We start from the raw sequence: 26,655 nt of genomic DNA, 5'->3' as shown, positions 1-26,655 counted from the left end.
GAAAAGCTACTTCTTTTGTCCATTAAAATATATCAAATTGATAAGAAATACAGTGTAGACATTGAAAATGTTATGAATTACTATTGTAGCTGGAAACGGCAGATTGTTAATGGAATATCTACATAGGCATACAGAGGCCCTTATCAGCAACCATCACTGCTGTGTTCCAATAGCATGCTGTGTTAGCTAATCCAAGTTGATTCTTTTAAAAGGCTAATTTATCATAAGAAAACCCTTTTGCAATTATGGTAGCACAGCTGAAAACAATTTTGCTGATTAAAGAAGCAATAAAACTGGCCTTCTTTAGACTAGTTGGGTATCGGGAGCATCAGCATTTGTGGGTTAGATTACAGGCTCAAAATGTCCAGAAACAAAGATCTTTCTTTCTGAAACTCATCAGTCTATTCTTGTTCTGAAAAATGAAGGCTATTCCATGCGAGAAATTGCCAAGAAACTGAAGATCTCGTACAACACTGTGTACTACTCCCTTCACAGAACAGCGCAAACTGGCCCTAACCAGAATAGAAAGAGTGGGAGGCCCCGGTGCACAACTGAGCAAGAGGACAAGTACATTCGAGTGTCTAGTTTGGGAAACAGATGCCTCACAAGTCCTCAACTGGCAGCTTCATTACATAGTACCCACAGAACACCAGTCTCAACGTCAACAGTGAAGAGGCTATCTCAAACTGGCCAATAAAAAAAAAGATTAAGATGGGCAAAATAACACAGACACTGGACAGAGGAACTAGAAGGCCAGCATCCCGGAGTCGCCTCTTCACTGTTGACGTTGAGACTGGTGTTTTGCGGGTACTATTTAATGAAGCTGCCATTCAAATACTTTAATCAGTTATCAAACCCATTGGCCTTTATGGTTGTGAGGTCTGGTGTCCGCTCACCAACCAATAATTCACAAAATGGGACAAACACCAAATTGAGACTCTGCATGCAGAATTCTGAAAAAATATCCTCTGCGTACAATGTAAAACACCAAATAATGCATGCAGAGCAGAATTAGGCCGATACCCGCTAATGATCAAAATCAAGAAAATAACTGTTAATTTCTACAACCACTTAAAAGGAAGTGATTCCCAAATCTTCCATAACAAAGTCATCACCTACAGAGAGATGAACCTGGAGAAGAGTCCCCAAACCAAGCTGGTCCTGGGGCTCTGTTCACAAACAGACCCCACAGAGCCCCAGGACAGCGACACAATTATACCCAACCAAATCATGAGACAAGAAAAAGATCATTACTTGACACATGGGAAATAATTAACAAAAAAACAGCAAACTAGAATGCTATTTGGCACGAAACAGAGAGAACACAGTGGCAGAATATCTGACCGCTGTGACTGACCCAAAAATAAGGAAAGCTTTGACTATGTACAGACTCAGTGAGTATAGCTTTGCTATTGAGAGGTCACTGTAGGCAGACCTGGCTCTCAGGAGAAGACAGGCTATGTGCACACTGCCTACAAAATAAGGTGGAAACTAAGTTGCATTTCCTAACCTTCTGCCAAATGTATGACCATATTAGAGACACATATTTCCCTCAGATTACACAGACCCACAAAGAATTTGAAAACCAAATCCAATTTTTATAAACTATTATCTATTGGGTGACATACCAGTGTGCAATCACAGCAAAAGTATTTGTGACCTGTTGCCAAAAGAAAAGGGCAACCAGTGAAAAACAAACATCATTGTAAATACAACCCAGATTAGTTTATTTTCCCTTTTGTTTTTATTGTAACTAGTTAAGCATCGTTACAACACTGTATATAGACATATGACATTTGAAATGTCTTTATTCTTTTGGAACTTGTGTGATTGCAACATTTACTGTTCACTTTTTATTGTTTATTTCACTTTTGTTTATCCATTTCACTTGCTTTGGCAATGTAAACATGTTTCCCATGCCAATAAAGCCCATTGAATTGAATAGTGTCCCATCCTCCCAGCCTGGTGTAGGATCAGATGGGGTCAAGTAGCTAGTGGAATGGTGATGAGGTTTTTTAATGGGTGTTGGATTAGTATGTCAATTTTTCAACGATGTGTAATGAACTCTCACTCCAAAACAGTAGTTGGAAACACGGAGCTAGATAAGAGGAATACATGAATAGAGGAGACCGTGACCAACGGACGTAATATTTTGGGGAGAGCTTTTGCAGAGATGGGGATGATGGTTGGAAGAGCGCACTTGTTTGAAATTGAAAAGCGTTTCGGTAGATTTTGATGAAGAATAACATCAAGACGAAGCAGCTGCTTTATAAGTGCGATGCACTGTTGAGCGCTGATTGTACGGAGATTGTGACAGCCGGTTTTATGACACCCCTTTAGAAAGCTAGAACAAGATGTATGTCAGGAGCAGTGCAGTATTATCACAAGGAGACGTTTACTTACAATATGGAGGAGGAATGGAGGGGAAAAAGAGAGGCAGAGGTCTGAGAGAGGAAGGAAGATGGTGAGCTTGAGTCGGTTAAAAATGGCGGAAATAAGGGAGATGGTTTGTTCAAGAAGAATGGAAGAAAGTGTAAGCAGAGTGAGCTGAAGAGAATGCGGGTTGAATATCGGAGGTGGTAGGTGTGGTGAAGTTCTCGGAGTCTGTGGCTTGCACAGAGGGTCAGGATAAAGATGAGTCTGACAGTAGGAGTGAAGTTTTTGGAAAAAGTGGACCCTTGCCTTTTGGCTGATCCATTTGTGGGTTCAGGGTGAGTGAAAACAGAGTTGGGTACTGTGGAGTCACTGAGGGTAACCAGACGTGGTCTTGTGATAATTGTTTGTGTTTCTACTGGTCAGAGGGAGAAGGCGCTTGGATTTAAATGAATTGGGGCAAGAAATGTGAATTTTTTCACTCAAGAAAAAGGTGCCAATGAAAGGAGTGATTACTGGGGTAGTAGTAACTGTAAAAGTTGACCAACTGAAGGGGAAGATAAGCGGTGTTTGTGATGCTCGTCGTTTGGTGAGACGCATACAGGGTGGTGAGAGTGGGGAAACAGAAGAGTTATTGTGTGTTTGAAGTTGAGTCTTTGCCCGACAAAGTGATGTAAGGATATATAAGTTATCCTGTATGAGCTTTTGTGCCAAATACATTACGTTGTTACATGTGTCAAGCTTATGGGCATGTGGCAGCAGTGTGTAGGAGGGAGGTTCCTAAGTGTGAGAAGTGTGCTGAAGGGCATGTGACAAAGGAATGTGTAGCATTGGGGAAAGTAGTGGTATGTGTTAATTGTAGGGTTGCCCATGGGGCTGGAGATCAGAAATGTCCCATGCGAGAGACTCAGGTTGAGGTTTCCAGGGTTAGAGTAGTGCAGAAGTTGTCATATGCTGAGGCAGTGAAGAAAATAGAGGAAGGTAGGTCAAAGGGGAGGGATCCTGAGAGAAGTGGCGAGAGTAGTAGATCTGTACCAGTACAGAGGGGTAGGCCAATAAGGGATATATGTTTCAGTAAGATTAGATTTTTTAGCAAAGGTTATCAACTGTACAGCAGGGATGGAACATAAATCGCAGAAAATTGAGTTTGTTGTGGCAGCTGCAGAGAGGTATTTGGGTGTGCGAGACTTGACATCAGAAGAGTTTTTGGGTGTGTTGAGTGGTGATGTTCCATCCTTTCAGATTGTTGGCATGAGGTAGTAATTAGATTTGAGTGGTGTTTATTATTATTATTATTTGTTTTGTGATTTTAGTGTTAAATGGTAGGGTATTTGTAAAAACAATTTCAAGCAAAGTATAATGGAGTTGTACTCCAGTCTAGTAGGTTGCAGTAACACAACATATAGAGAGCCAACCGCCGTTAAACCTCGTCGAAGGGGAGGCCGTGAATGGCCACAGACTCCAGTACAGTAGGTGGCGTTGTATGCACCTCACGGTTGCGATCCGCCAATAATTTATATTCTGTGCGTAAACGGAAGTGAGCGGTGACCAAGAATAATTTCCACGTTACCATTTTTGTTGTTATTTAGACGTTTATTAACACTCTGGAACTCAAAATATGATACATTTAACTGTACAGCATCACACGTTTACATCGGGTAGTCTTTAATTCACGTTGGAGACAGGACTTGGTTGACCTTTGTTGTCTAGGTAACGTTATCTAGATGCTAATGTTAGCTAACAATGGCGACCTGTATGGTTTTTCACACTCAAATAGCCTCCATCATGGAGGTGCTGGCGAATGCAGCCGTGGCAGATATCTGTAAACTCGTAGACGACGACTATGCAGTGTTTCGTTTGGAAATCACTCAAAGCCAGAAAGAAAACAGGGCATTGCGGAGGAAACTACAGCTGCTGGAACTGAAGGTGGCACGGGAGCGCGTCCTCGCCAGTCGTCCCAGTAGTGTCAAGATCCTCGACAGACACAGAGGAATGGCAAGAGGTACGTTTTGCAGGAGACTGCGGGGCCTGTCGACCCGTTTCTCTCTGCGCATGTGTGACCTTAGATGCGTTATTAACCAGCATTCGGTCTTGTTCAGTTTTTGGATAGTTGCAATAATTCCCATGATTAATTAGCCAGATCTAATCAGATTATGTATTTACTGCATGTACATTTATTTACTAATCGAAAATAAAATAATGCATGGGACATAATCAATCTCTAATTAGTATATCAAGAAGGTATGCGTGTTCTTACATCCCTGCCAATTCTAGACACTTTCAGTATACCTATATTTTTGTACTAAATAGTATGCAAAAAAAGAGAGTACTCCGAATGCGTCATATAATGTGCGATTGACTCCCGCCATTCGTTTATATTGGTACAACGCAACAATTTTTCTGATTATCAGCTTTTGTCAAACACTCGAGTCAGAAAAGAGGAGTGAATTGTACTAGATAAAACGCCGAAATAAGTATACCATTTAAGTATGTAGTATGCTAGTATTGGTATTTGGATTCGACCAGTGTCAATAGTAGTAATGACTGATATGACATTTTTGGCTGATACAGATATGATATTTTCCTTGACAAAAAAAATAAATGCAGATAACCCGATATTTAAAATATTTGCATCCTTTTAAGCGTTCTAATACAGGTAAACAGTTACACACACGGACACAGCGGTCTAAGGCACTTCATCTCATTGCAAGAGGTGTAACAACAGTCCCTGGTTCGAATCCAGGCTGTATCACATCCTGCCATGGTTGGGAGTCCCATAGGGCGGCGCACAATTGGCCCAGCGTCGTCCGGGCCGTCATTGTAAATAAAAATTTGTTCTTAACTGACTTGCCTAGTTAAATCAAGGTTACACACACACACCACACTGTTCAAATGTTATTTTGTTGGCATTTACGTATGTCCCCATTACCAGTAAAACATCATCAAAACCTATTTATTTCACTTACTTGCTGTGCTGTTTCATTGTTCATTTGTTGAGTCATTTTATTCTCAACCAGGATTTCTATGGAACGCCGTTTGGGTCTTTGCGAGTCAAAAAAAGATATGTCAAATAACACTATTTGACTAATCAGGACCCAAATATGACTGCACGTTTTTTACGTAGTTATTACACTATCAATTATTTCAGTATTTCATATGTCACAACGATTCAACAATACATATGCTATAATGTTGGTAAAGTTGTCTCACACACCTACAGTGCTGGTCATTAAAAAACAAGCTAGCAAGCTCAAAAACATAGCAAAATGACAATCTGTTTCAGTAGCTATAGTTAGCTAGCTAACTAAACTCAGCAAAAAAAGAAATGTCCTCACTGTCAACTGCGTTTATTTCCAGCAAACTTAACATGTGTAAATATTTGTATGAACATAACAAGATTCAACAACTGAGACATAAACTGAACAAGTTCCACAGACATGTGACTAACAGAAATGGAATAATGTGTCCCTGAACAAAGGGAACCAAATCAAAAGTAACAGTCAGTATCTGGTGTGGCCAACAGCTGCATTAAGTACTGCAAAGCATCTCCTCATGGACTGCACCATATTTCCCAGTTCTTGCTGTGAGATAATAATAATAATAATAATATGTTACCCCACTCTTCCACCAAGGCACCTGCAAGTTCCCGGACATTTCTTGGGGGAATGGCCCTAGCCCTCACCCTCCGATCCAACAGGTCCAAGACATGTTCAATGGGATTGAGATCCGGGATCTTCGCTGGCCATGGCAGAACACTGACATTCCTGTCTTGCAGGGAATCACGCACAGAACGAGCAGTATGGCTGGTGGCATTGTCATGCTGGAGGGTAATGTCAGGTTGAGCCTGCAGGAAGGGTACCACATGAGGGAGGTGTGATGTTCGGATGTACCAATCCTGTACAGGTGTTGTTACAGGACGATCAGCTGTCCGTCCTTTTTCCCTGTAGTGCTGTCTTAGGCGTCTCAGAGTACGGACATTGCAATGTATTGCCCTGGCCACATTTGCAGTCCTCTTGTCTCCTTGCAGCATGCCTAAGGCACGTTCACGCAGATGAACAGGGACCCTGGGCATCTTTCTTTTGGTGTTTTTCAGAGTCAGTAGAAAGGCCTCTTTAGTGTCCTAAGTTTTCATAACTGTGACCTTAATTGCCTACCGTCTGTAAGCTGTTAGTGTCTTAATGACTGTTCCACAGGTGCATGTTCATTAATTGTTTATGGTTCATTGAACAAGCATGGGAAACAGTGTTTAAACCCTTTACAATGAAGATCTGTGAAGTTATTTGGATTTTTACAAATTATCTTTGAAAGACAAGGTCCTGAAAAGGGGACATTTCTTTTTTTGCTGAGTTTATATAGCTAGGTGTCATTATCTAAAAGAACCCTAATTTATAAGACAGTTTTTATTTGATTAATGGTGTTCGGACCCATCTAGGTGAAGCTAGCCACAATAAGGATTAGCCACAATAGTGGTTATCAATCAAAATAAAAGTATGGCATAATTCTACTGTTTATATTAATTTGCATCACTGTCAATTACATACTTTTATTTTTAAGGCAAACCGCAAACTCCACTATTGTGCTTAATTCTTATTGTGGCTAGCTTCACAACACATAACCCGGTCCGGTTGAGCATCACTTGCCAGATGAAGCTAGCTGGCTGCTTATAACGTTAGCTTTGGTTAACAGCGTTAAGTAGCTGGCTAGTTATTTATTTTCATAAACTGAAGTTCAATTTCAATAGGTGAATAACAAGTGGCAACCTAGCAAATACTTACTCACAAGGATACCTAAATCATTGCCAAGAATAATGAAAATGACTGCAGTTTCTTCTGGTTGTATTGGTACAAAGTTAAAGCTAGCTACCCCAGATGTTGCGGTCAAAAAAATGATACTTTATTACCAACGCGGTATTGTAAACACATCGTTCGTGGCCGGTGTTTTCTTGTTTGCAGACTTTTTTGTACAGCTTTGACAGTGCTACTTTATCTTTTTTGACATGCAAATACAAACAGCTTTCCACAGTATGCATGTAATAGCAGTGACACTATTACTGTGTAACTCCGGTAGGGCAACATCTGAAAAATAGCGTACTTGGTAGTGTGTACCGGTGCTTGACCAGTCGGCGAAAGCCAACATCGCCCACGACAGGGAACGGTTGATTGTCAAGGGCAATGAATTCCATTATCTTGGCTTTAATGGATTTCGCCTTTGAGTTGTCTCACTGAAATTGTATTACTCTTTCAAATGACTGCTCGACGTGGCGTCATTATGTCATGTACCTACGTTATATTGGTATGCACGGTAGCTTTGACATGGGCTTTTAACATAGCCGTTAAACTAGACATTGGGCTGATACCGATGTTGGCATTTTTAGCTAATACCGGTCGAAGTTCACCTATATCTCGTGCATCCCTAGTCAATAGTGTACAATATACCGTTGAGCATTGACAGTAGCTAACCAAACCACCTATTTTCCCCCAATCACACTGTCAGGTGAAGGACATCAAACTGGAGGCCACAGGAGCTTTGTGAAGCCAGCAGGAAGCAATACATGGAGAGATGACCAACCAATCACTGTTGATGAGGGGAGTGGAACCTCAACCCAGCACGTTATTGTGATAGAGGTTAGTGTAATTGTTGCATATAAAATGTTACTTTGAACAGCATATCAAATGTGGGCAGTTTATTTCAGAAAGGCTCCCCTCAGCTATTCACTTCCTTAGATGTACATCCTTATTTATCTGCCATAGGGGAGCTTGTGAGACTTCCCTACGACATTGTTATCCTTTACAAATCATGTACCGGTAATAACCTCCTCTTCTTGTGTCAGTCTGTAGATGCAGAGGCTGCAGGGCCTGGTGTGAAGCTGGAGAGGTCTGAAGGAGAGGACCCAGGTCAAAGCAGAGACATCCAGACTGGAGTGCTCCCTGTAGCTACAGAGGACCCCACCACCATGCCGCCCAGAACCCGACGCAGCATCACAGCGGTCAATAGAACACCGACCGCTGTCCTCAAGTCCGAGACAGACACTGAGACCATAACTGTAACACAAAGGCTTTTACAAACAGGATCTGACCATAGATCAGATCCAGAGAGACTGGGGATGGGGCCACTGGGCTGTCCTCCTGCTCCTGGCTCAGAGTACTTACCAGTATTTCACCAGAGCCAGAAGACTGTTAATTCCTGTGGAAATACTGATGGTGATGCGTTAGACACTGGCGGTGATGATCTGTCTTGTTTTTACACGACAGAGATGGACCCTGCCAACATATCCTTGGGTTTAGAGACACAGACTGATCTTTCTAGAGGGGACTGGAACCGATACAGTAGTAGTGTATACTCTGAAGGGTGCCTAGATAAGAAAGGGGAGGTTATAGCGGTAGAGGAGGTGAAAGTGGAGGGCGATGCTCCTCTTACATGGAATGCAGATGAGACTCACTTAGGAGAAGGACACTCACAAGGCAGAGATTTCTTAGATTACAGGGAAAGCTTAGAGACAAATCCAAATGTCTCGAGCAACTCCCCTTTACACACGCTCAGTGATCGTGCCCCAGTGACCACGTCGAAGGGGCCTTCCGATTCACACGGCATCCTTTTCAATCAGGTATTGAACTCAAACAACAGGGCTACAGCCCAGGCTCACGGAAGGGGAGCAACATCAGGCAGTAGTAAAGAGAAACGGTTCCTCTGCATGTTCTGTAACAAAGGTTTCAGCTGCCTCCAGAAGGTGGAGATCCACCAGAGGGTCCACACAGGTGTGAAACCCTTCAACTGTACCCAATGTGATATGCGCTTTGCTGAGGCTGGCAGCCTGAAGAGGCACCAGAGGGTCCACACGGGGGAGAAACCCTACAGCTGTACCCAGTGTCACATGCGCTTCACCCAGGCTGGCAGCCTGAAGAGGCACCTGAAGGTCCACATGGGAGAAAGGCTGTTCGCCTGAGGTTTTCAGAGAGGAGCTACCTCAGGATACCCTAGCAGAAAAACTATTCCACTTCCATAGCTTATTACGTTTAGATCAAACCCTGCATTAAAGACAAAGATTAATTTTCATTGTAGTGAGCAGAAAAGATCCACAGATGCATTTCGAATAACGAGAGTAAAAGATTTCATTGTTGAATATTCCTGGGAAGAATATTGTATCCAGACATTGTGTGATGTACACTTGTGTACAAAACATCAAGAACACATTGCTATTATCGAGTTGCACCCCCCCTTTTGCCCTCAAAACAACCTCAATTAGTCGGGGGATGCTGGCCCATGCTGACTCTAATGCTTCCGACAGTTATCAAGTTGGCTGTATGTCCTTTAGGTGGTGGACCATAATTGATACACACACGGATAACTGTTGAGCGTGGAAAACGCAGCAGCGTTGCAGTTCTTGACACAAACCGGTGCGCCTGGCACCTACTACCATACCTCCTTCAATGGCACTTACATATTTTGTCTCTCATTCACCCTCTGAATGGCACACATACACAATCCATTTCTCAATTGTCTCCAGGCTTAAAAATCCTTCTTTAACCTGTCTCCTCCCCTTCATATACACTGATTGAAGTGGATTTAACAGCTAACATCAATAAGACATAGCTTTCACTTGGTCACTTTGTCATGGAATGAGCAGGTGTTCTTAATGTTTTGTACACTCAGTGTATAAAGAACATAAGCCTAAAAAGTCTACTTATTGTATGTGTACTGTGTAGGCTAAATTATGTTCACATATGCCTATTACATTACATCCATTGAACTGCTTTCCCAAGACACTTTTAATGAATACAATTTAAGTTCATGCAGATTTTTAGTTGAGACCTGTATATGTGGTTTTAATATGGTGTATTTAACACTTATGTTTAATGAACATAAAATTATATTTTTCTAAGGCGATCATTGAGACTCTTTAGTATACATCACATCTGATTTCACCCTATTCTGCATAAACAGAACTTTATAGCCACAATATACACTTGCTAAATATACCCACACACTAACAAACACTTATTGTAGCACGTCAAAATAGTTTAGTCATGTTTGTCTGACTTTTAACTTATCGTAGCTGACTTATTTTTACCCATAATATTTATGTCCACCATGATGGGTTTAACAACAATAAGTCATTTTGTAACTACATTATAGGACTCAAATGTAGTGGGGATGGGTAAACACTCTGGGGCCGTACTTGCACAAATTTGAAAAAGGTTCAGATTTTTTTTTTTGTCACTGATCTACAGTGGAATTATGTTTTTACAAATGAATTTAAAAAAGAAAAGCTGAAATATCTTGAATCAGTAAGTATTCAACCCCTTTGTTATGGCAAGTAACATTTCAGGAGTACACATTTGCTTAACAACTCACATAATAAGTTGCATGGACTCACTGTGTGCAATAATTGTGTTTATCATGATTTTTTTGCATGACTACCTCAACTCTGTACCCCACACATACAGTTATCTGTAAGGTCCCTCAGTGTGTTTCAAACACAGATTCAACAATAAAGACCAGAGAAATTTTCCAATTCATCACAAAGGGTACCTATTGGTAGATTAAATTTAAAAAGCAGACATTGAATATCACTTTCAAAATGGTGAAGTTATTATATAATTACACTTTGGATGGTGCATCAATACACTCAGTCACTACAAAGATACAGGCACCCTTCCTAACTCAGTTGCCGGAGTGGAAGGAAACCGCTCAGAGATTTCACCATGAGGCCAATGGTGACTTTAAACCAGTTACAGAGTGTAATGGCTGTGATAGGAGCAAACTAAGCATGATCAACAACATTGCAGTTACTCCACAATACTTACCTAATTGACCAAGTGAAAAGGAGGAATCTTGTCCAGAATAAGGCACTAAAGTAATACTGCAAAAATGGTGGCAAAGCAATTAACTTTTTGTCCTGTATACAAAGTCTTATGTTTGGGGCAAATCCAATAGAAAACATCACTCTCCATATTTTCAAGCATAGTGGTGGCTGCATCATGTTATGGGTTTGCTTATAATCTTTAAGGACTGGGGGAGTTTTTCAGCATAAAAAAATAAACAGAATAGAGCTAAGCACAGGTAAAATCCTAGGGGAAAACCTGGTTCAGTCTACTTTCCACCAGACACTGGGAGATTCATTTACTTTTCAGCTGCACAATAACTTAAAACACGAGACCAAATCTACACTGGAGTTGCTTTTTTTTCATTTAACCTATATTTAACTACAAAAGTCAGTTAAGAACAAATTCTTATTTACAATGATGGCCTACCCCGGGCCAAACCTGGGCGACGCTGGGCCATTTGTATGTCGCCCTCTGGGACTCACAATCATGGCCGGATGTGATACAGCCTGCTTACCAAGAAGACAGTGAATGTTCTTGAGTGGCCGAGTTACCGGTTTTAAAGCAGATTTAAGTCGAAAATGACCTGAAAATGGTTGTCTAGCAATGATCAACAATTTGACAGAGCTTAAAGAATAATGGGCCAGTGTTGCACAATCCAGGTGAGGAAAGCTCTAAGAGACTTAACCAGAAAGACTGATCCACTTGTCATGAATGGACGCCAGGACCTACCAGAAGGAGCAAAGATTGGTATTGTAACATGTAAATCAATATGATTGCAGTGGGTTAAACCTCCAAATGTAATTCACTGTTCACTTCATGTCTGACTGCCCATTCACATCGCTCCGGTAGGTTTAGTCTGACCTGTTCAAACTTCAACATAGTATCTGTTTGTGTGTGAGATATCACCTGTTCTAACTGACATTGGTAATAGAAGAGTGACTATGTTTGTATGGGTTCACAGGTACAATGTAGAAAAATAGTCCAAATAAAGAAAAAACACTGGAATGGGTAGGTGTGTCCAAACTTCTGACTGGTACTGTATTTCATTACGCCATAAATTATCTTCATAAATTCTCGTTCCGCTACTGGACGGAGAGCATAGATGAGGGTAGCGTAGATTCTCGTCAGAGATCGCATTTATTTTGGGAAGTTGCAAAATATGACAATTTCATTCAGGACAGGAGAATCATTGTTTCAGTTTATAATAAAACATGTTTTGGTTACTTACTTTTTCCAAAACTTGTTTCTATAACTTTCCAGCAAGTCAAGCTACTTAGCTATTCTTTATTGACGCTAGTGACCTTCAGCTCTAATAATGATCACAACAAAGACGGGAGGCAACAGTCAAAGTATGATTGGCTTAACAGCCAACGCATATTTAAATATATATATATATATATATATATATATATATATATATATATATATATATATATATATATATATATATGCTACCAAAATAGTACTCACTTATAGGAATGGATAGGAATGGATATATATATATATATATATATATATATATATATATATATATATATATATATATATATATATATATATATATATATATATATATATATATGCTACCAAAATAGTACTCACTTATAGGAATGGATAAATGTTTACAATTTGCTAGCTATCCCATTAACCCATCTTCGAAAACCCCATATTTTCATCTTCAGTGGTTTGTTAACTTCCGATTCTTAGACGGACTCTGGCCAGACGAAAGAAGATTGCACAGTTTTGAAAAATTCAAACGGAGCCTTCACTTGCAGGGGAACGATGCGATTCTGTAATGGAGTGCTTGTGAATGAGGCATAATGCCTCCCTCACACATGTTATTATTGTACTGTACATTTGACATAGTCTTCACAATCCACGAGGCGCATCACATAAAAAAGAATCACACATTAGCAACTTCTTCGGTGGTTTACTATTTTCCCTTTTGTACTATTTTCACATCATTACAACACTGTATGTACATAATATGACATTTGAAATGTCTTTATTCTTTTGGAACTTCTGTGAATAATGTTTACTGTTAATTTGTATTGTTTATTCACTTTTGTTTATTATCTACTTCACTTTCGTTGGCAATGTTAACATATGTTTCCCATTCCAATAAAGCCCTTATATTGGCATTTAAATTGAATTGAGTTGGAGCAGTGCGGATTGCCTCCCAATGAAATTAATAGACTTCTGCCTGAAAGCATACAGTTAGACGTAACCGGTGTGTACACAGCCACAACGGTCAGAATTGTTATTTTCTCTTATCCCCTCAAGCCAACTAACTGATTTGAATCATCAAAATGATCAGATTATGATTTTTTTTTAAATATGAATAAAAATAAAACAGGAAGTCAATTTAAACAATTTCATTACAAAAAAAACACAACTTATGATTATAAATATAAAACAATTGTACATAAGGGATGTACAATTGGCTGCTATTAAGGCACCATGGCGACAAAAATCTCCCATGGCTGAAGCAAACATTGCCACTCACTTACTCAGCCACACAAGTCACACACTCAAAGTTGGCTGTATTTATACTGATGTAGTCACTGTGTATATCAATGCAACAACAACCAAAACATGATAAAGTCACGTCCCTCTTAACTGTCTCTCAACAGAGCTCACAACACAAGCTTACCTGGGTTATTCTGATGAAACTGGCACCAGTCAAAAGTTTGGACACACCTACTCATTCCAGGGTTTTCTTTATTTTTACTATTTTCTACATTGTATAATAACAGTGAAGACATCAAAACTATGAAATAACACATGGAATCATGTAATAACCAAAAAAAAGTGTTAAACAAATCAAAATACATTTTATATTTGAGATTCTTCATAGTGGCCACCCTTTGCCTTGATGACAGCTTTGCTGGGAAATGGCTCATTTATTGTGTTTGGTTTCATCATTTGAATATAAACTAATTTCTCGTTTATGGTTTCAAAATTGTGCGTCGAGTAACAGAAAACGAAATGTATCCCATTTTTTATTTCGTTCATACCCAGAAGTACACGTTAGTTATTCAGAGTGCATGTGGGGTTTGTTTACAGTCTGGGTTAATCTGCACTGTCGGCAGCACACAGAAAGGATTAGACCTTTGTGTGACAGGAAGTTAAAAAATAGTAATGTTAGCTAAAATGCTGAATTTACCATGAAATTAGCATGCCAATAGAACGAAATCAACAACTGAAATTGGCTTGCACTAGGTGGCTAGCTAGCTAATGTTAATGCTTGCAAGCTAGTAAGCTGGCTAACGTCTGGCTATAGTCATGTTAGCTAAAAGTAGCTAGTGGGAGTAAATTAGTCCCTCAACCTGCTAAAATGAAGCTGCCCAGTCAGAGGTACTTGATGCAGAAAGGTGACATTTCTCCATTACATTCTGTAGCTAACTTAGTTAGATATTCTGGCTGACTAATGCTGGTGCTTATTGGCTGGGTAATAATGAACTGAAGTTACTGTAAATCGTTACATATCTGGCACTTTGCATAGCTATTGCTTACACATTCAATACAACAATATCCAGTTAAACTACAGTCAATGCTAATACTTTGTGTTTGTATGGGCGGTGTGTGGATTCAGAATGTGCCTGCAGGAGAAGGGCACAGTAAGGCATCTCAGCAGATCATCATGAACTTCGTCCATAGTTTGCCTCTGGATTGGTGGCCACATCAGGCTATTGACTTGCTACCTATTTGTTAGACTTTCACATAATTTGAATGTCACGTGCTCTCTCTATTTCTCTCCAGGATACATTAAGGGAAGTTGCTTTGCTGTTGGCACCAATCCCACGCTGCCAAACAACATCAACTACTTCATCCCCCTCATCTTAAACTTTTCTAACTCTTGTTCAAGTGCTATTTGATTAAATCGGATTGATTAGATGTTTAATTTGCAAGTGTGTTTTTTAATTGAAAGTTGCGGGTTGGCTCTTGATTGGAGTTAAACGTTTCAAAGGATAACTTGAGCATTTTCCAGTTAATTTTTTGGCTCAGAGTAAAACACCTCAATCCCTGTCCTAATTTCAACAAATTCAACAAACCGTTACATGGTGTAATAGCTGATACATTGGTCTATCAACATCCACATTTCAAATGTTGTTAATATTAAGTTGAATATTTGCTTGTTTAGTCGCAAACTAAAATTAAGCAAACTTTTAGAATTTTAGCTACCAGGAAATGGTGAAGCGGTTTCTGCATAGTGCATCTTTAAGACAACGTTTATCAAAACCTGGGCCTGTAGCCACAAAGAGTCTCAGAGTAGAAGTGCTCATCGAGAGGATCAGGCCCCCATCATAGAATTATTCATTATGATCTAAAAGGCTAAACTGATCATAGATCATCACTCCTACTCTGAGATGCTTTGTGGATATGGGCCCTTACCTAATACACTACATGACCACTACATGGTCGTTGAACATCTCTTTCCAAAATCATGGGCATTAATACGGAGTTTCCTGAAATAACAGCCTCCACTCTTCTGGGAAGGCTTTCCACTAGATGTTGGAACATTGCTGCAGGGACTTGCGTCCATTCAGTCACAAGAGCATGACTGAATGGAAGCATTTCGCTACACCCAGAATAACATCTACTAAACGTGTGTATGTGACAAATAACATTTTGACTGATGTTGGACGATTAGGCCTGGCTCGCAGTCTGCATTCCAATTGATCCCAAAGGTGTTCAATAGGGTTAAGGTCAGGACTCTGTGCAGGCCAGTCATGTTCTTCCACACCAAACTCAACAAACCATTTCTGTATGGACCTCGCTTTGTGCACAGGAGCATTGTCATGCTGAAACAGGAAAGGGCCTTCCCTAAACTGTTGCCACACAGTTGGATGCACAGAATCATCTAGAATGTATGCTGTGGCGTTAATATTTCCCTTCACTGAAACTAAGGGGCCTAGCCCGAACCATGAAAAACGGCACCAGACCATTATTCCTTCTCCACCAAACTTTACAGTTGGCATTATGCATTGGGCAGGTAATGTTCTCTTGGCATCCACCAAACCCAGATTTGTCCGTCGGACTGCCAGATGGAGAAGTGTGATTCATCACTCCAGAGAACGCGTTTCCACTGCTCCAGAGTCCAATGGCTTCGAAAATTACACCACTCCAGCTGACGCTTGGCATAGCGCATGGTGATCATGAGCTTGAGTGTGGCTGCTTGGCCACGGAAACCCATTTCATCGAGCTCCTGATGAACAGTTCTTGTGCTTCCAGAGGCAGTTTGTTACTCGGTAGTGAGTGTTACAACCGAGGACAGACAATTTTTATGCGTTACTCGCTTCAGCAATTGACAGTCCCATTCTGTGAGTTTGTGGGGCCTACCACTTAGCGGCTGAGCAGTTGTTGCTCCTAGACGTTTCCACTTAACAATAACAGTACTTACAGTTGACTAGGGCAGCTCTAGCAGGGCAGACAATTTTCGAACTGACTTTTTGGAGAGGTTTTATCCTGACTGTGCCACGTTAAAAGTCATTGAGCTCTTCAGTAAGGCCATTCTACTGCCAATGTTTCTCTATGGAGATTGCATGGCTGTGTGCTCGATTTTATACACCCGTCAACAACGGGTGTGGCTGATATAGCCGAAGCCGAAGGGGTGTCGACGTACTTTTGTATATATAGTGTAACATGCAGACAATAGTTAACATTGGGCTCACCTCAGTGATATTTTGTGGTCCTATGCTGCTCAGCTGGTTCTTCTGTGGGTTCAGGAGTACGTGAAGTCTGGTTGACCTCCATGACCATGGTCCCTTCAGGGTTCCCCAGACCTTCCTCACACCCCTACTCCTTTATCAGCAGCACCTCCTATTCCTGGAAGAGAGAGGTGATACAGATTACACTGACGTACTCCCTCAAGTACGTACACACAGATAATAAACACACTTTCAACATGGAGTGTTTACCCATGCCCACCACATCTGAGTCCTATACTGTAGTTACAGAATGACTTCATTGTTGTTAAACCCATCATGGTGGACACATGATGTTGTGGATAAATATGAGTCAGCTATGATAAGTCAAAAGTCATCAGACAAACCTGACTGAACTATTTTGACGTGTACAGTAGGTGTTTGTTAGTGTGGGTATATTTAGTTAGTGTGGGTATATTTAGTAAGTGTATATTGGTTATAAAGCTTTGTTGTGTGTATGTAGAATAGGGTGAGATCAGATGTGAAGTATATTAATAAAGGGAGTCTCAAATAAGGAGAACAAAGTCAAAATGTTTATTTATTAAACATACACGTTTTAAACCACACATACATCTGCATGAACTTGATAAACTGCATTAATATAAAGTATTGAATGGATGTAATGAAATAGGAATTTGTGAACATCATATAACCTACACAGTACAAATACAATATGTAACAGATTCATTAGGCTTACAGTATATATGCATTATATATCATTATGTCTGGATGCAATATTCTACCCAGTAAAATTTAGCACTGAAATCTGTTACTCTAATTATTCCAAATGCATCTGTGGATCTTTTCTGTTGACAACATTAATCTTTGTCTTTAATGCAGGGTTTGATGCCAAAGTCAGAAGCTATCAAGTGGAATGGTTACTTTCTATGTTATAGAGTGGAATGTTTTTTCTGCTGCTGTATCCTCAGGCAGTTACTCTCTGAATGGCCTCTCTCCCGTGTGGACCTTCAGGTGCATCTTCAGATGGTGCTGGTGGGAGAACCGCTTCTCACACTGTTGGCAGCTGTAGGGTTTCTCCCCTGTGTGGACCCTCTGGTGCCTCTTTAGGTTGCCAGCATGGGCGAACCGCATGTGACACTGGGTACAGCTGTAGGGTTTTTCCCCTGTGTGTACCCTCTGGTGGATCTCCACCTTCTGAGGGCAGCTGAAGCCTTTGTTACAGAACATGCAGAGGAACCGCTTCTCTTTACCGCCTGTTTTTGCTCCCCCTCCCCGAGCCTTGGATCTTTGGTCATTTGAGTTCAATACCTGATCGAATAGGCCTTGTGAATCGGAAGGTGTCATCGACATGGACACTGAGTGTAAAGAGGAATTGGTTGTGACATTTAGATTTGTCTCCAAGTTTTCCCTGTAGTCTAAGAAGTCTCTGCTGTTGCCTTGCGAGTGTCCTTCTCCTAAATGAGTCTCGACTTCATTCCATGTCAGAGGAGCGTCGCCCTCCACTTTCACAGTCACATCATCTAAGGCCAGACCATCCCCTTTCTCATCTAGGCACTCTTCAGAATATACACTACTACTGTACCGGTTCCAGTCCCCTCTCATTGGATTAGTCTGTGTATCTAAGCCCACAGGCATGTCACCAGGTATCATCCCTGTCTCGGCAGTGTATGAACAAGATGGATCATTGCCAGTCTGTAATGAGTTACCTGAGTCCTGATGGGACAGAACCGTCCTCGGGTTACCGTAAAGTAAATACTCTGAGCTGGGAGAAGAACGACAGCCCAGTCCCCCCAGCCCCAGTATCTCTGGGTCAGATCTGGTGTGTAAAATCCTTTGTGTTACAGTTAAAGTGTCTGTCTCTGACTTGAGGATGGTGTCCTGCGTTCCACTGTCCTCTGTGATGCTGCGTCGGATCCTGGGCGGCACTACGGTGGTGGAGGGATCCTCTGTGGCTACAGGAGGCACTCCAGCCGCTCCAGTCTGGATGTTTCTGCTGTGTCGTGGGTCCTCGTCTCCTTCAGACCTCTCCAGCTTGACCCCAGGACCTGCAGCCTCTGCGTCTGCAGGCTGACAAAGAGGAGGTTATTACCGGTACATGAGTAGGATTAGATAATAATGTCATAGGGAAGTCTCACAAGCTCCCCTATGGCAGATAAATGAGGATGTACATGAAAGCAAGTGAATAGCCGAGGGGTGCCTTTCTGAAATAAATGGTATACATTTGATGTACTGTAATTTTTATGTAATACTATTACACTAACTTCTATCACGATAACGTTCTGGGTTGAGGTTCCAATCCCCTCGTCAACAGTGATTGGTTGGTCATCTCTACATGTTTTGTGTCCCGCTTGCTTCACAAAGCTCCTGTAGCCTCCAGTGAGATGTCCTTCACCTGAGAGAGTGATTGGGGGAAAAGAGATGGTTAGGTTAGCCACTGTCAATGATCAACACTATAATGTACACTATTGACCGTTTTGACACTGTCTAGAAATGACAAGGATGTAAGGTAACACTTTGCATAACTTCTTGAGATACAATTTATAGATTGATTCACTATGTTCCATGCAGTATATTGTTTTCAATAAGTAAATAATAGGAAATTCCCTAAATAAATGATCTGGTTAGAACATTATATTTTGTCTTTGTGCAAAATAGCCAAGCGATTATTGCATACTAGCCAACAAACTGACCAAGACCCAATTCTGGTTAACCATATTTGGTTAAGACATCTACAATCACAGCGTGGAAAAAGCGACAGGCCCTGTTCTTCGTTCTGAAAAATGTACCTCTTGCCATTCCTCTGTTTCGGTCGAGGATCTTGACACTACTGGGACGACTGGCGAGGACGCGCTCTCGCGTTGTTCTATCTGCGCGCTCCCGTGCAACCTTTGGTTCCAATAGGTGTAGTTTCCTCCGCAATGCCCTGTTTTCTTTCTGGCTTCGAGTCATTTCCAAACGAAACACTGCATAGTCGTCGTCTACGAGTTTACAGATATCTGCCACGGCTGCATTCGCTAGTACCTCCATGATGGAGGCTATTTGAGTGTGAAAAACCACACAGTTAGCCATATTGGCTAATGTTCACAGCTAGCTAACTGGCGTTAACTATATAACATTTATCAACCAATCCCTGCGAATTAAATACTATATGGTGTACGTATGTGCTTCTGTGCAGCTAATTAGTAATATTTTGAGTTCCAGTGTGTTAATAAACGTCCAAATAACAAATAAAAATGCTAACGTGTAAATTGTACTTTGTCGCTGTTCACTTCCGGTTACACTGAAGAGAAAGGGATCTTATTGGTTGGCGTCATAGCTCAAATGATGTTAAATGAAAGGGAATGCGCGCTGTTCTTTTAATTACGGTAGTGAACCGAAATATTCAAGATCCACGCCTCACGACATTGGCCGTTCGATAGCCAATGGGCTCTCAGCATCCCTTTCATCGCTGCTTTCGAGGAGTCTGCTTTTCGCATTCCCGTGTCCATCCAGCTATTACGATTGACTGACAGATAACAAGCTAAATGCCACGCTATATGTGAACTAAGCAAGCTAGCTAACGAATTAGATATGGTTACGAGTAGAATTGCTTATTTTCAGCTACAGAAAATATAGCTAAAGTAGCATCATTGAAGTTGGTATGCTGCGTTGCACTTCATGGAATCAATAAAAAACTGGCGAGTTTGACAGACTACGGCTGGAAGAAAGTGAAGACAACTAACGTTACTCAGTAAGGTAACATTAGCTAATTACGATCAGTGGTGGGAAAAAGTATCCAATTGTCATACTTGAGTAAAGGTATAGATACCTTAATCAAGTAAAAGTCACCCAGTAAAATACTACTTGAGTATTAGTCTAAAACTATTTGGTTCTAAATATACTGAACTATAAAAAGTAAAAGTATAAATAATGTAAAATTTCTTATATTCAGCAAAGCAGACTGCACCATTTTCTGGTTTTTAAATTTTACGAATAGCGTGGGGTACACTCCAACACTGACATAATTTACAACACAGACATAATTTACATAATTTACAAATGATGCATTTGTATTTAGTGAGTCTGCTGTAGGGATGACCACGTGTTCTCTTAAAATGCGCGACAATTTTGCTGTCCTGCTAAGCATTCACCATGTAACTAGTACTTTTGGGTGTCAGGGAAAATGTATGGAGTAAAAACGACATTACTTTCTTAAGGAATGTAGTGAAGTAAAAGAATGTAGTATAGTAAAAAACGACTTAAGTAGTACTTTAAAGTATTTTTACTTAAATACTTTACACCACTGGTTACTATAATGTCTATCTATCTGGATATTATCTATTCATCTGATCCCTTCTAGAAAGTCAACAAAATTACAAGATGTCTGTACACTTGTAAGGTAATAATAGATAATTGACCTTATGGTAAATGCAAACTCTGAATTATTATAATGTCTAGCATGGCATGCATTTAAAATTATTGAAGTTATTATATTAATGCCACTTTCAAATGTATGTTTCCATCATTCTAAGATATGGCAATCAGCAGTAGAAACAATAACAATGCGGTTTCCCCGCCCCTGGTACGGTGAAAAGCTGAGAGATGGGCCTGGAGAAATGTAAACTTTCAAATTCATAGACAGAGCTATGGATGCAAGGACCGACCATCCACAGTTTTAACCATGTTATGAGGTGATATTTTCTTTGTTTACAAACATTGGTGTTAAACAAGCTTGTATTTTGGGTTCTGATGGGGTGTGACAATTGAACTAAGCTCATGAGGCATTTATAATTTATATTATTCAAGAATCAGTGGATACGTATAATTAATTTATAAGTCAAAAAATGTATGTATGTAGGATCTGCTGATTGCCCCTTTAAAAAGTCTGCGCATTGGACAAACTATCTATCAATGCCAATTGGAGACTAGCCCATTGGAAGAAGAGATCAACCACCTCAGGTGTCAACTACCGGTCTCTTCCACCTCAGAAAATGCAGTGCCTTGCCCACACCCAAGGCAGTGACAAGGGAGAGGGAGGCAACATCCCCAGTCAAGATCCAGGTGGCAAACTGCTGGCAGACCATGCCAGAGAACAAAGAAACAAAGAAAGTAGTTTTATATTTGTCTCTCACCTTCTTCCCTAAAAAAGTCATATTCTGCAATAAAACGTAGCCTAAGTTATATTGGATAGCCTATTCTTATCAAGTATCTATTTTCATGGTGTGAATGATGTAAATTTATTTTTGTCAAATAAAATTATTAATTGGCATCAGGAAGGTGCCTGCAATGACTGTATTTATGCTCTGCAGCCACATTCTCTGTGTCTGCATTCGTAGGTCATGGATAGGACACACCAGGCCTAGAGCCATCTTGGGTGGTGCTCACCCCAGGCTGTCAAACCTGGATAAGGTGTTCTTTGTCCTTGATGTGATGTTCCCCCAAGATGACATTCTGGTGAAATCCACCCTACTGGTACTTTATAATTTTTGCATATCATCAGTCTACCATAATTCTATCTACAGTATAACTGCATAATATCCTACAAAAGAGAATTTGATGGGTTGCCAGGCTGGGACTCCTTGGGGCAGTCAGTCCAACACCTTTGTCCAGGAGTGTCAAACTCAATTCCAGGAGAGCTGCGTGTCTACTGAGTTATTACCTTTGAATTTATGTTCAATTAAGACCTAGAAAACCAGGTGAGCGTTGAAAAAACTAATTTTATGTATTTATTATTTCACCTTTATTTAACCAGGTAGGCAAGTTGAGAACAAGTTCTCATTTAGAATTGCGACCTGGCCAAGATAAAGCAAAGCAGTTCGACACATACAACGACACAGAGTTACACATGGAGTAAAACAAACATACAGTCAATAATACAGTAGAAACAAGTCTATATACGATGTGAGCAAATGAGGTGAGATAAGGGAGGTAAAGGCAAAAAAAGGCCATGGTGGCAAAGTAAATACAATATAGCAAGTAAAACACTGGAATGATAGATTTACATTGGAAGAATGTGCAAAGTAGAAATAAAAATAATGGGGTGCAAAGGAGCAAAATAAATACAGTAGGGAAAGAGGTAGTTGTTTAGGCTAAATTATAGGTGGGCTATGTACAGGTGCAGTAATTTGTGAGCTGCTCTGACAGCTGGTGCTTAAAGATAGTGAGGGAGATAAGTGTTTCCAGTTTCAGAGATTTTTGTAGTTCGTTCCAGTCATTGGCAGCAGAGAACTGGAAGGAGAGGCGGCCAAATAAATAATTGGTTTTGGGGGTGACCTGAGAGATATACCTGCTGGAGCGCGTGCTACAGGTGGGTGATACTATGGTGACCAGCGAGCTGAGATAAGGGGGGGACTTTACCTAGCAGGGTCTTGTAGATGACATGGAGCCAGTGGGTTTGGTGACGAGTATGAAGCGAGGGCCAGCCAACGAGAGCATACAGGTCGCAATGGTGGGTAGTATATGGGGCTTTGGTGACAAAACGGATGGCACTGTGATAGACTGCATCCAATTTGTTGAGTAGGGTATTGGAGGCTATTTTTGTAAATGACATCGCCGAAGTCAAGGATTGGTAGGATGGTCAGTTTTACAAGGGTATGTTTGGCAGCATGAGTGAAGGATGCTAATAAACCGATACTCGCCCCTCCAGGAATTGAGTTTGACACCCCTGCCTTAGTCCTTACATCATGAAGTCTGATCATAACAATATATTTGAAATGCCTGAATTCAGAATCAATTGAGCTTCCCCAAAAAAAGATGGTGGCTGGGATAGGTTAATTTGGATTGCAGACTTTCTGGAGAAAAAAAAAACAGTTATATGGCCCATCTAAACTTTATCTTTACTAACGACATGCCACTGGCTTTGAGTAAGGTTAGTGTGTCTATGTATGCGGATGACTCAACACTATACACGTCAACTACTACAGCGACTGAAATGACTGCAACACTTAACAAAGAGCTGCAGTTAGTTTCGGAATGGGTGGCAAGGAATAAGTTAGTCCTAAATATTTCCAAAACTAAAAGCGTTGTATTTGGGACAAATCATTCACTAAACCCTAAACCTCAACTACATCTCGTAATGAATAATGTGGACATTGAGCAAGTTGTGGTGACTAAACTGCTTGGAGTTACCCTGGATTGTAAACTGTCATGGTCAAAACATATTGATACAACAGTAGCTAAGATGGGGAGAAGTCTTTCCATAATAACACACAGCTCTGCCTTCACAACACTATCTACAAGGCAGGTCCTGCAGGTCCTGGTTTTGTCGCACCTGGACTACTGTTCAGTCGTGTGTTCAGGTGCCACAAAGAGGGACTTGGGAAAATTGCAGTTGGCTCAGAACAGGGCAGCACGGCTGGCCCTTAAAAGTACACGGAGAGCTAACATTAATGACATGCATGTCAATCTCTCCTGGCTCAAAGAGGAAGAGAGATTGACTTCCTCATTACTAGGTGTTGACAAGCTGAAGGGACCGAGCTGTCTGTTTAAAATACTCACACACAGCTCAGACACCCATGCATACCCCACAAGACATGCCACCAGAATCCCCAAGTCCAGAACAGACTATGGGAGGCGCACAGTACTACATAGAGCCATCACTACATGGAACTCTATTCCACATCAGGTAACTGATGCAAGCGGTAGAATCAGATTTAAAAAGCAGGTAAAATACACCTTATGGAATAGCGGGGACTGTGAAGTAAAACAAACAGGCACAGACGCATGCATACACACATGATAACATAACCACTATACACACACATACACATGGATTTTGCATTGTAGATATGTGGTAGTGGAGTATGGGCCTGAGGGCACACACTTAGTGTGTTGTGAATTCTGTAATGAATGTATTGTAATGATTGTATAACTGCCTTAATTTTGCCGGACCCCAGGATCCGATTTTAAGTCCCAATGAGGGGATTTGATTAAGCTGGCACAGGTGCCCAGGAAGGTGGAGATTTACCAGGTGAAAAGTGATTGCATTCGTTGTGAAACCGGGCTGCCTCCTGGGCGTGAACAGGGTGACATGGCGAAGTCATCTCAAAACAAAGTGACGTATGCTAAGCACGTGGAATAATGATTACAACACATGCAAAGTGTTTGAAACGCATACGTACTTTATCTGCCTTATTAAACCAGTCAGAAAAGTATTTATTTATGGAAAATGTATGTTGTATGTTCCTGAACAATGCACCATGCTGCCTTGTTGGCAATATGACCTGGTGGCGCAGATTACGGTTCTATTTGAGCAGGGCTTTCCTCTCGCACCGCTTTCGCCCGTTCAAATCATGAGCCATGTCCTGGTGCACGCTGGTTCATCTTAATCAAACTCCCTCATTCATATGCAGAAAGAGTGTCAAACAAGGCATATCCAGATTGGCAGTAAATACACTTCAACATAGGTTCAGATGCTATTCAATGAGCTAACAAGGATAGTTAGTCTTAAGTAATTATGACATAAAGAGATTACTTTAAAACAAAAACGGTATACTTTTTTTCTGTAAACCTTATCACATATTGTGGGGATATGCACAAAATAACATTAGATTGGATTGTTAAGCACAAACTGAAGTCCTTTTAAGTATATCCCACTGCACCATACAGTACGTTGGATGTATCTTCATGTTCTTCTTTCTTTCTTGCTGCCAGGACCAACTAGCCGCCTGGCACAGAACCACTCCTGCCTGACCCAGTCCACTCCTGCTTCTTGCCCCTCACTGTGCTGAGTAATACAGGGTCACAAACCATAACAGGCTGGTAAAGTAAGTGAAAAAAGTTGTCAGTGAGTTTCAAGATAGTAGGTTGCCAGCTATGCAGCCTCAAAGACAAGAATAGACACAAAAAGGGTATCCCCTTTCTTATCTAGGCACCCTTCAGAGAATACCAGAGTATACATCATCTGCACATCTATCACTCTAGTATTAATGTTAAATTGTAATTATTTCACCTCTGTGGCTTATTTATTGCTTTACCTCCCTACTCTTCTACATTTGCACACACTGTACATAGATTTTTCGATTTTTCTTTTCTATTGACTGTACGTTTGTTTGTGTAATTCTGTGTTGTTTTTGTCGCAATGCTTTATGTAAATGATGTCAAATGTAATGCTTTGCTTTATCTTGGCCAGGTTGCAGTTGTAAATGAGGACTTGTTCTCAACTGGCCTACCTGGTTAAATAAAGGTGATATCTACATATATATACTTTTTTTCATACCGTACACTACTACGGTATCTCATTGGATTAGTCTGTGTATCTAATCCCACAGGCCCGTCACCAGGTATCATCTCTCTAGCGTATGAAAAGGACCTGATCATTGCCACTCTGTAACGCATCACCTGTGACCCGATTGGACAGGACAGTCCTCGGGCTCAGGTTACCATAAAGTAAATACTTTAAATGGGGAAAGGAGGACAGCTCAGTCGCCCCAGCCCTGTTAAAGTCTCGGTGTCTGTCTCTGACTTGAGGACGGAGCTCAGTGTTCCACTGACCTCCGTGATGCTGTGTCGGGTCCTTGACCTCTCCAGCTTGACAACAGTGATTAACAGTGATTGTGTCGCACTGGCTTCACAAAGCTCCTGTGGCCTCCAGTGAGATCTCCTTCACCTGAGAGAGTGATAGAAGGAAAAGAGGTGGTTAGTTTAGCTACCGTCAATGCTCAACGGTATACTATTGTGTCAACAGCTATTCCATACCATTGATGCTGTCTAGAATTGGCAAGGATGTAAGGTAACATTTCTGATAACTTCTATACTATTTGTTGATCGATATATTATGTTCCACGCATCACATTGTTTTTATTGACTAA

General features: G+C 40.9%; 4 protein-coding genes and 1 long non-coding RNA gene across 7 annotated transcripts in view; 2 read left to right on the top strand and 3 right to left on the bottom strand.

Annotated features, from left to right (window-relative positions):
* The window catches only part of LOC124001614 (gastrula zinc finger protein 5-1-like), a 532,153-nt gene that overhangs the window by 362,617 nt on the left and 142,881 nt on the right, over positions 1-26,655 (bottom strand). The gene's annotated exons all lie outside the window — the stretch shown is intronic.
* LOC124001670 (oocyte zinc finger protein XlCOF29-like) lies at positions 1,547-10,257 on the top strand. Its single transcript, XM_046308665.1, has 3 exons — positions 1,547-4,375; positions 7,867-7,997; positions 8,204-10,257. Exons 1-3 carry the CDS (start codon positions 4,117-4,119, stop codon positions 9,314-9,316), a joined length of 1,503 nt encoding a protein of 500 aa, XP_046164621.1. The 5' UTR covers positions 1,547-4,116; the 3' UTR covers positions 9,317-10,257.
* LOC124001669 (zinc finger protein 8-like) lies at positions 17,418-20,136 on the bottom strand. Its single transcript, XM_046308664.1, has 3 exons — positions 19,654-20,136; positions 19,129-19,259; positions 17,418-18,934 (listed from the first exon to the last, which is right to left on the bottom strand). The coding sequence occupies exons 1-3, from the start codon at positions 19,934-19,936 to the stop codon at positions 17,840-17,842; spliced, it is 1,509 nt and encodes a 502-aa protein (XP_046164620.1). The 5' UTR covers positions 19,937-20,136; the 3' UTR covers positions 17,418-17,839.
* On the top strand, positions 20,334-25,836 carry LOC124001687. Its single transcript, XR_006832838.1, has 3 exons — positions 20,334-20,602; positions 21,835-22,318; positions 25,499-25,836. It is a non-coding gene; the product is annotated as an uncharacterized LOC124001687 (long non-coding RNA).
* Positions 24,657-26,655, bottom strand: part of LOC124001613 — a 35,736-nt gene continuing 33,737 nt past the window's right edge. For both annotated transcript variants that reach the window (XR_006832825.1, XM_046308558.1), the window contains exon 8: positions 24,657-26,453. Coding sequence is in view for 1 of the 2 variants with exons in the window: in XM_046308558.1 (XP_046164514.1) it covers positions 26,450-26,453 (4 nt within the window). In the remaining variant the exon portion in view is untranslated. The remainder of the gene's footprint in view (positions 26,454-26,655) is intronic.

This window comes from Oncorhynchus gorbuscha, linkage group LG17, assembly GCF_021184085.1.
Source record: "Oncorhynchus gorbuscha isolate QuinsamMale2020 ecotype Even-year linkage group LG17, OgorEven_v1.0, whole genome shotgun sequence".
NCBI classification, from domain to species: Eukaryota; Metazoa; Chordata; class Actinopteri; order Salmoniformes; family Salmonidae; genus Oncorhynchus; species Oncorhynchus gorbuscha.
Note: the sequence above shows the minus strand (reverse complement) of the source record. Positions and strands in the feature narration are given on the sequence as shown.

Coding starts and splice junctions, on each gene's coding strand:
- LOC124001669 (XM_046308664.1), bottom strand. CDS start 19,936: ATGGCTAACTGTGTGGTTTTTCACACTCAAATAGCCTCCATCATGGAG. Junction 19,260..19,653: donor AAACAGAGGAATGGCAAGAG/GTACATTTTTCA, acceptor TCACTCTCTCAG/GTGAAGGACATCTCACTGGA. Junction 18,935..19,128: donor AGAACGTTATCGTGATAGAA/GTTAGTGTAATA, acceptor CCTCTTTGTCAG/CCTGCAGACGCAGAGGCTGC.
- LOC124001670 (XM_046308665.1), top strand. CDS start 4,117: ATGGCGACCTGTATGGTTTTTCACACTCAAATAGCCTCCATCATGGAG. Junction 4,376..7,866: donor ACACAGAGGAATGGCAAGAG/GTACGTTTTGCA, acceptor TCACACTGTCAG/GTGAAGGACATCAAACTGGA. Junction 7,998..8,203: donor AGCACGTTATTGTGATAGAG/GTTAGTGTAATT, acceptor TTCTTGTGTCAG/TCTGTAGATGCAGAGGCTGC.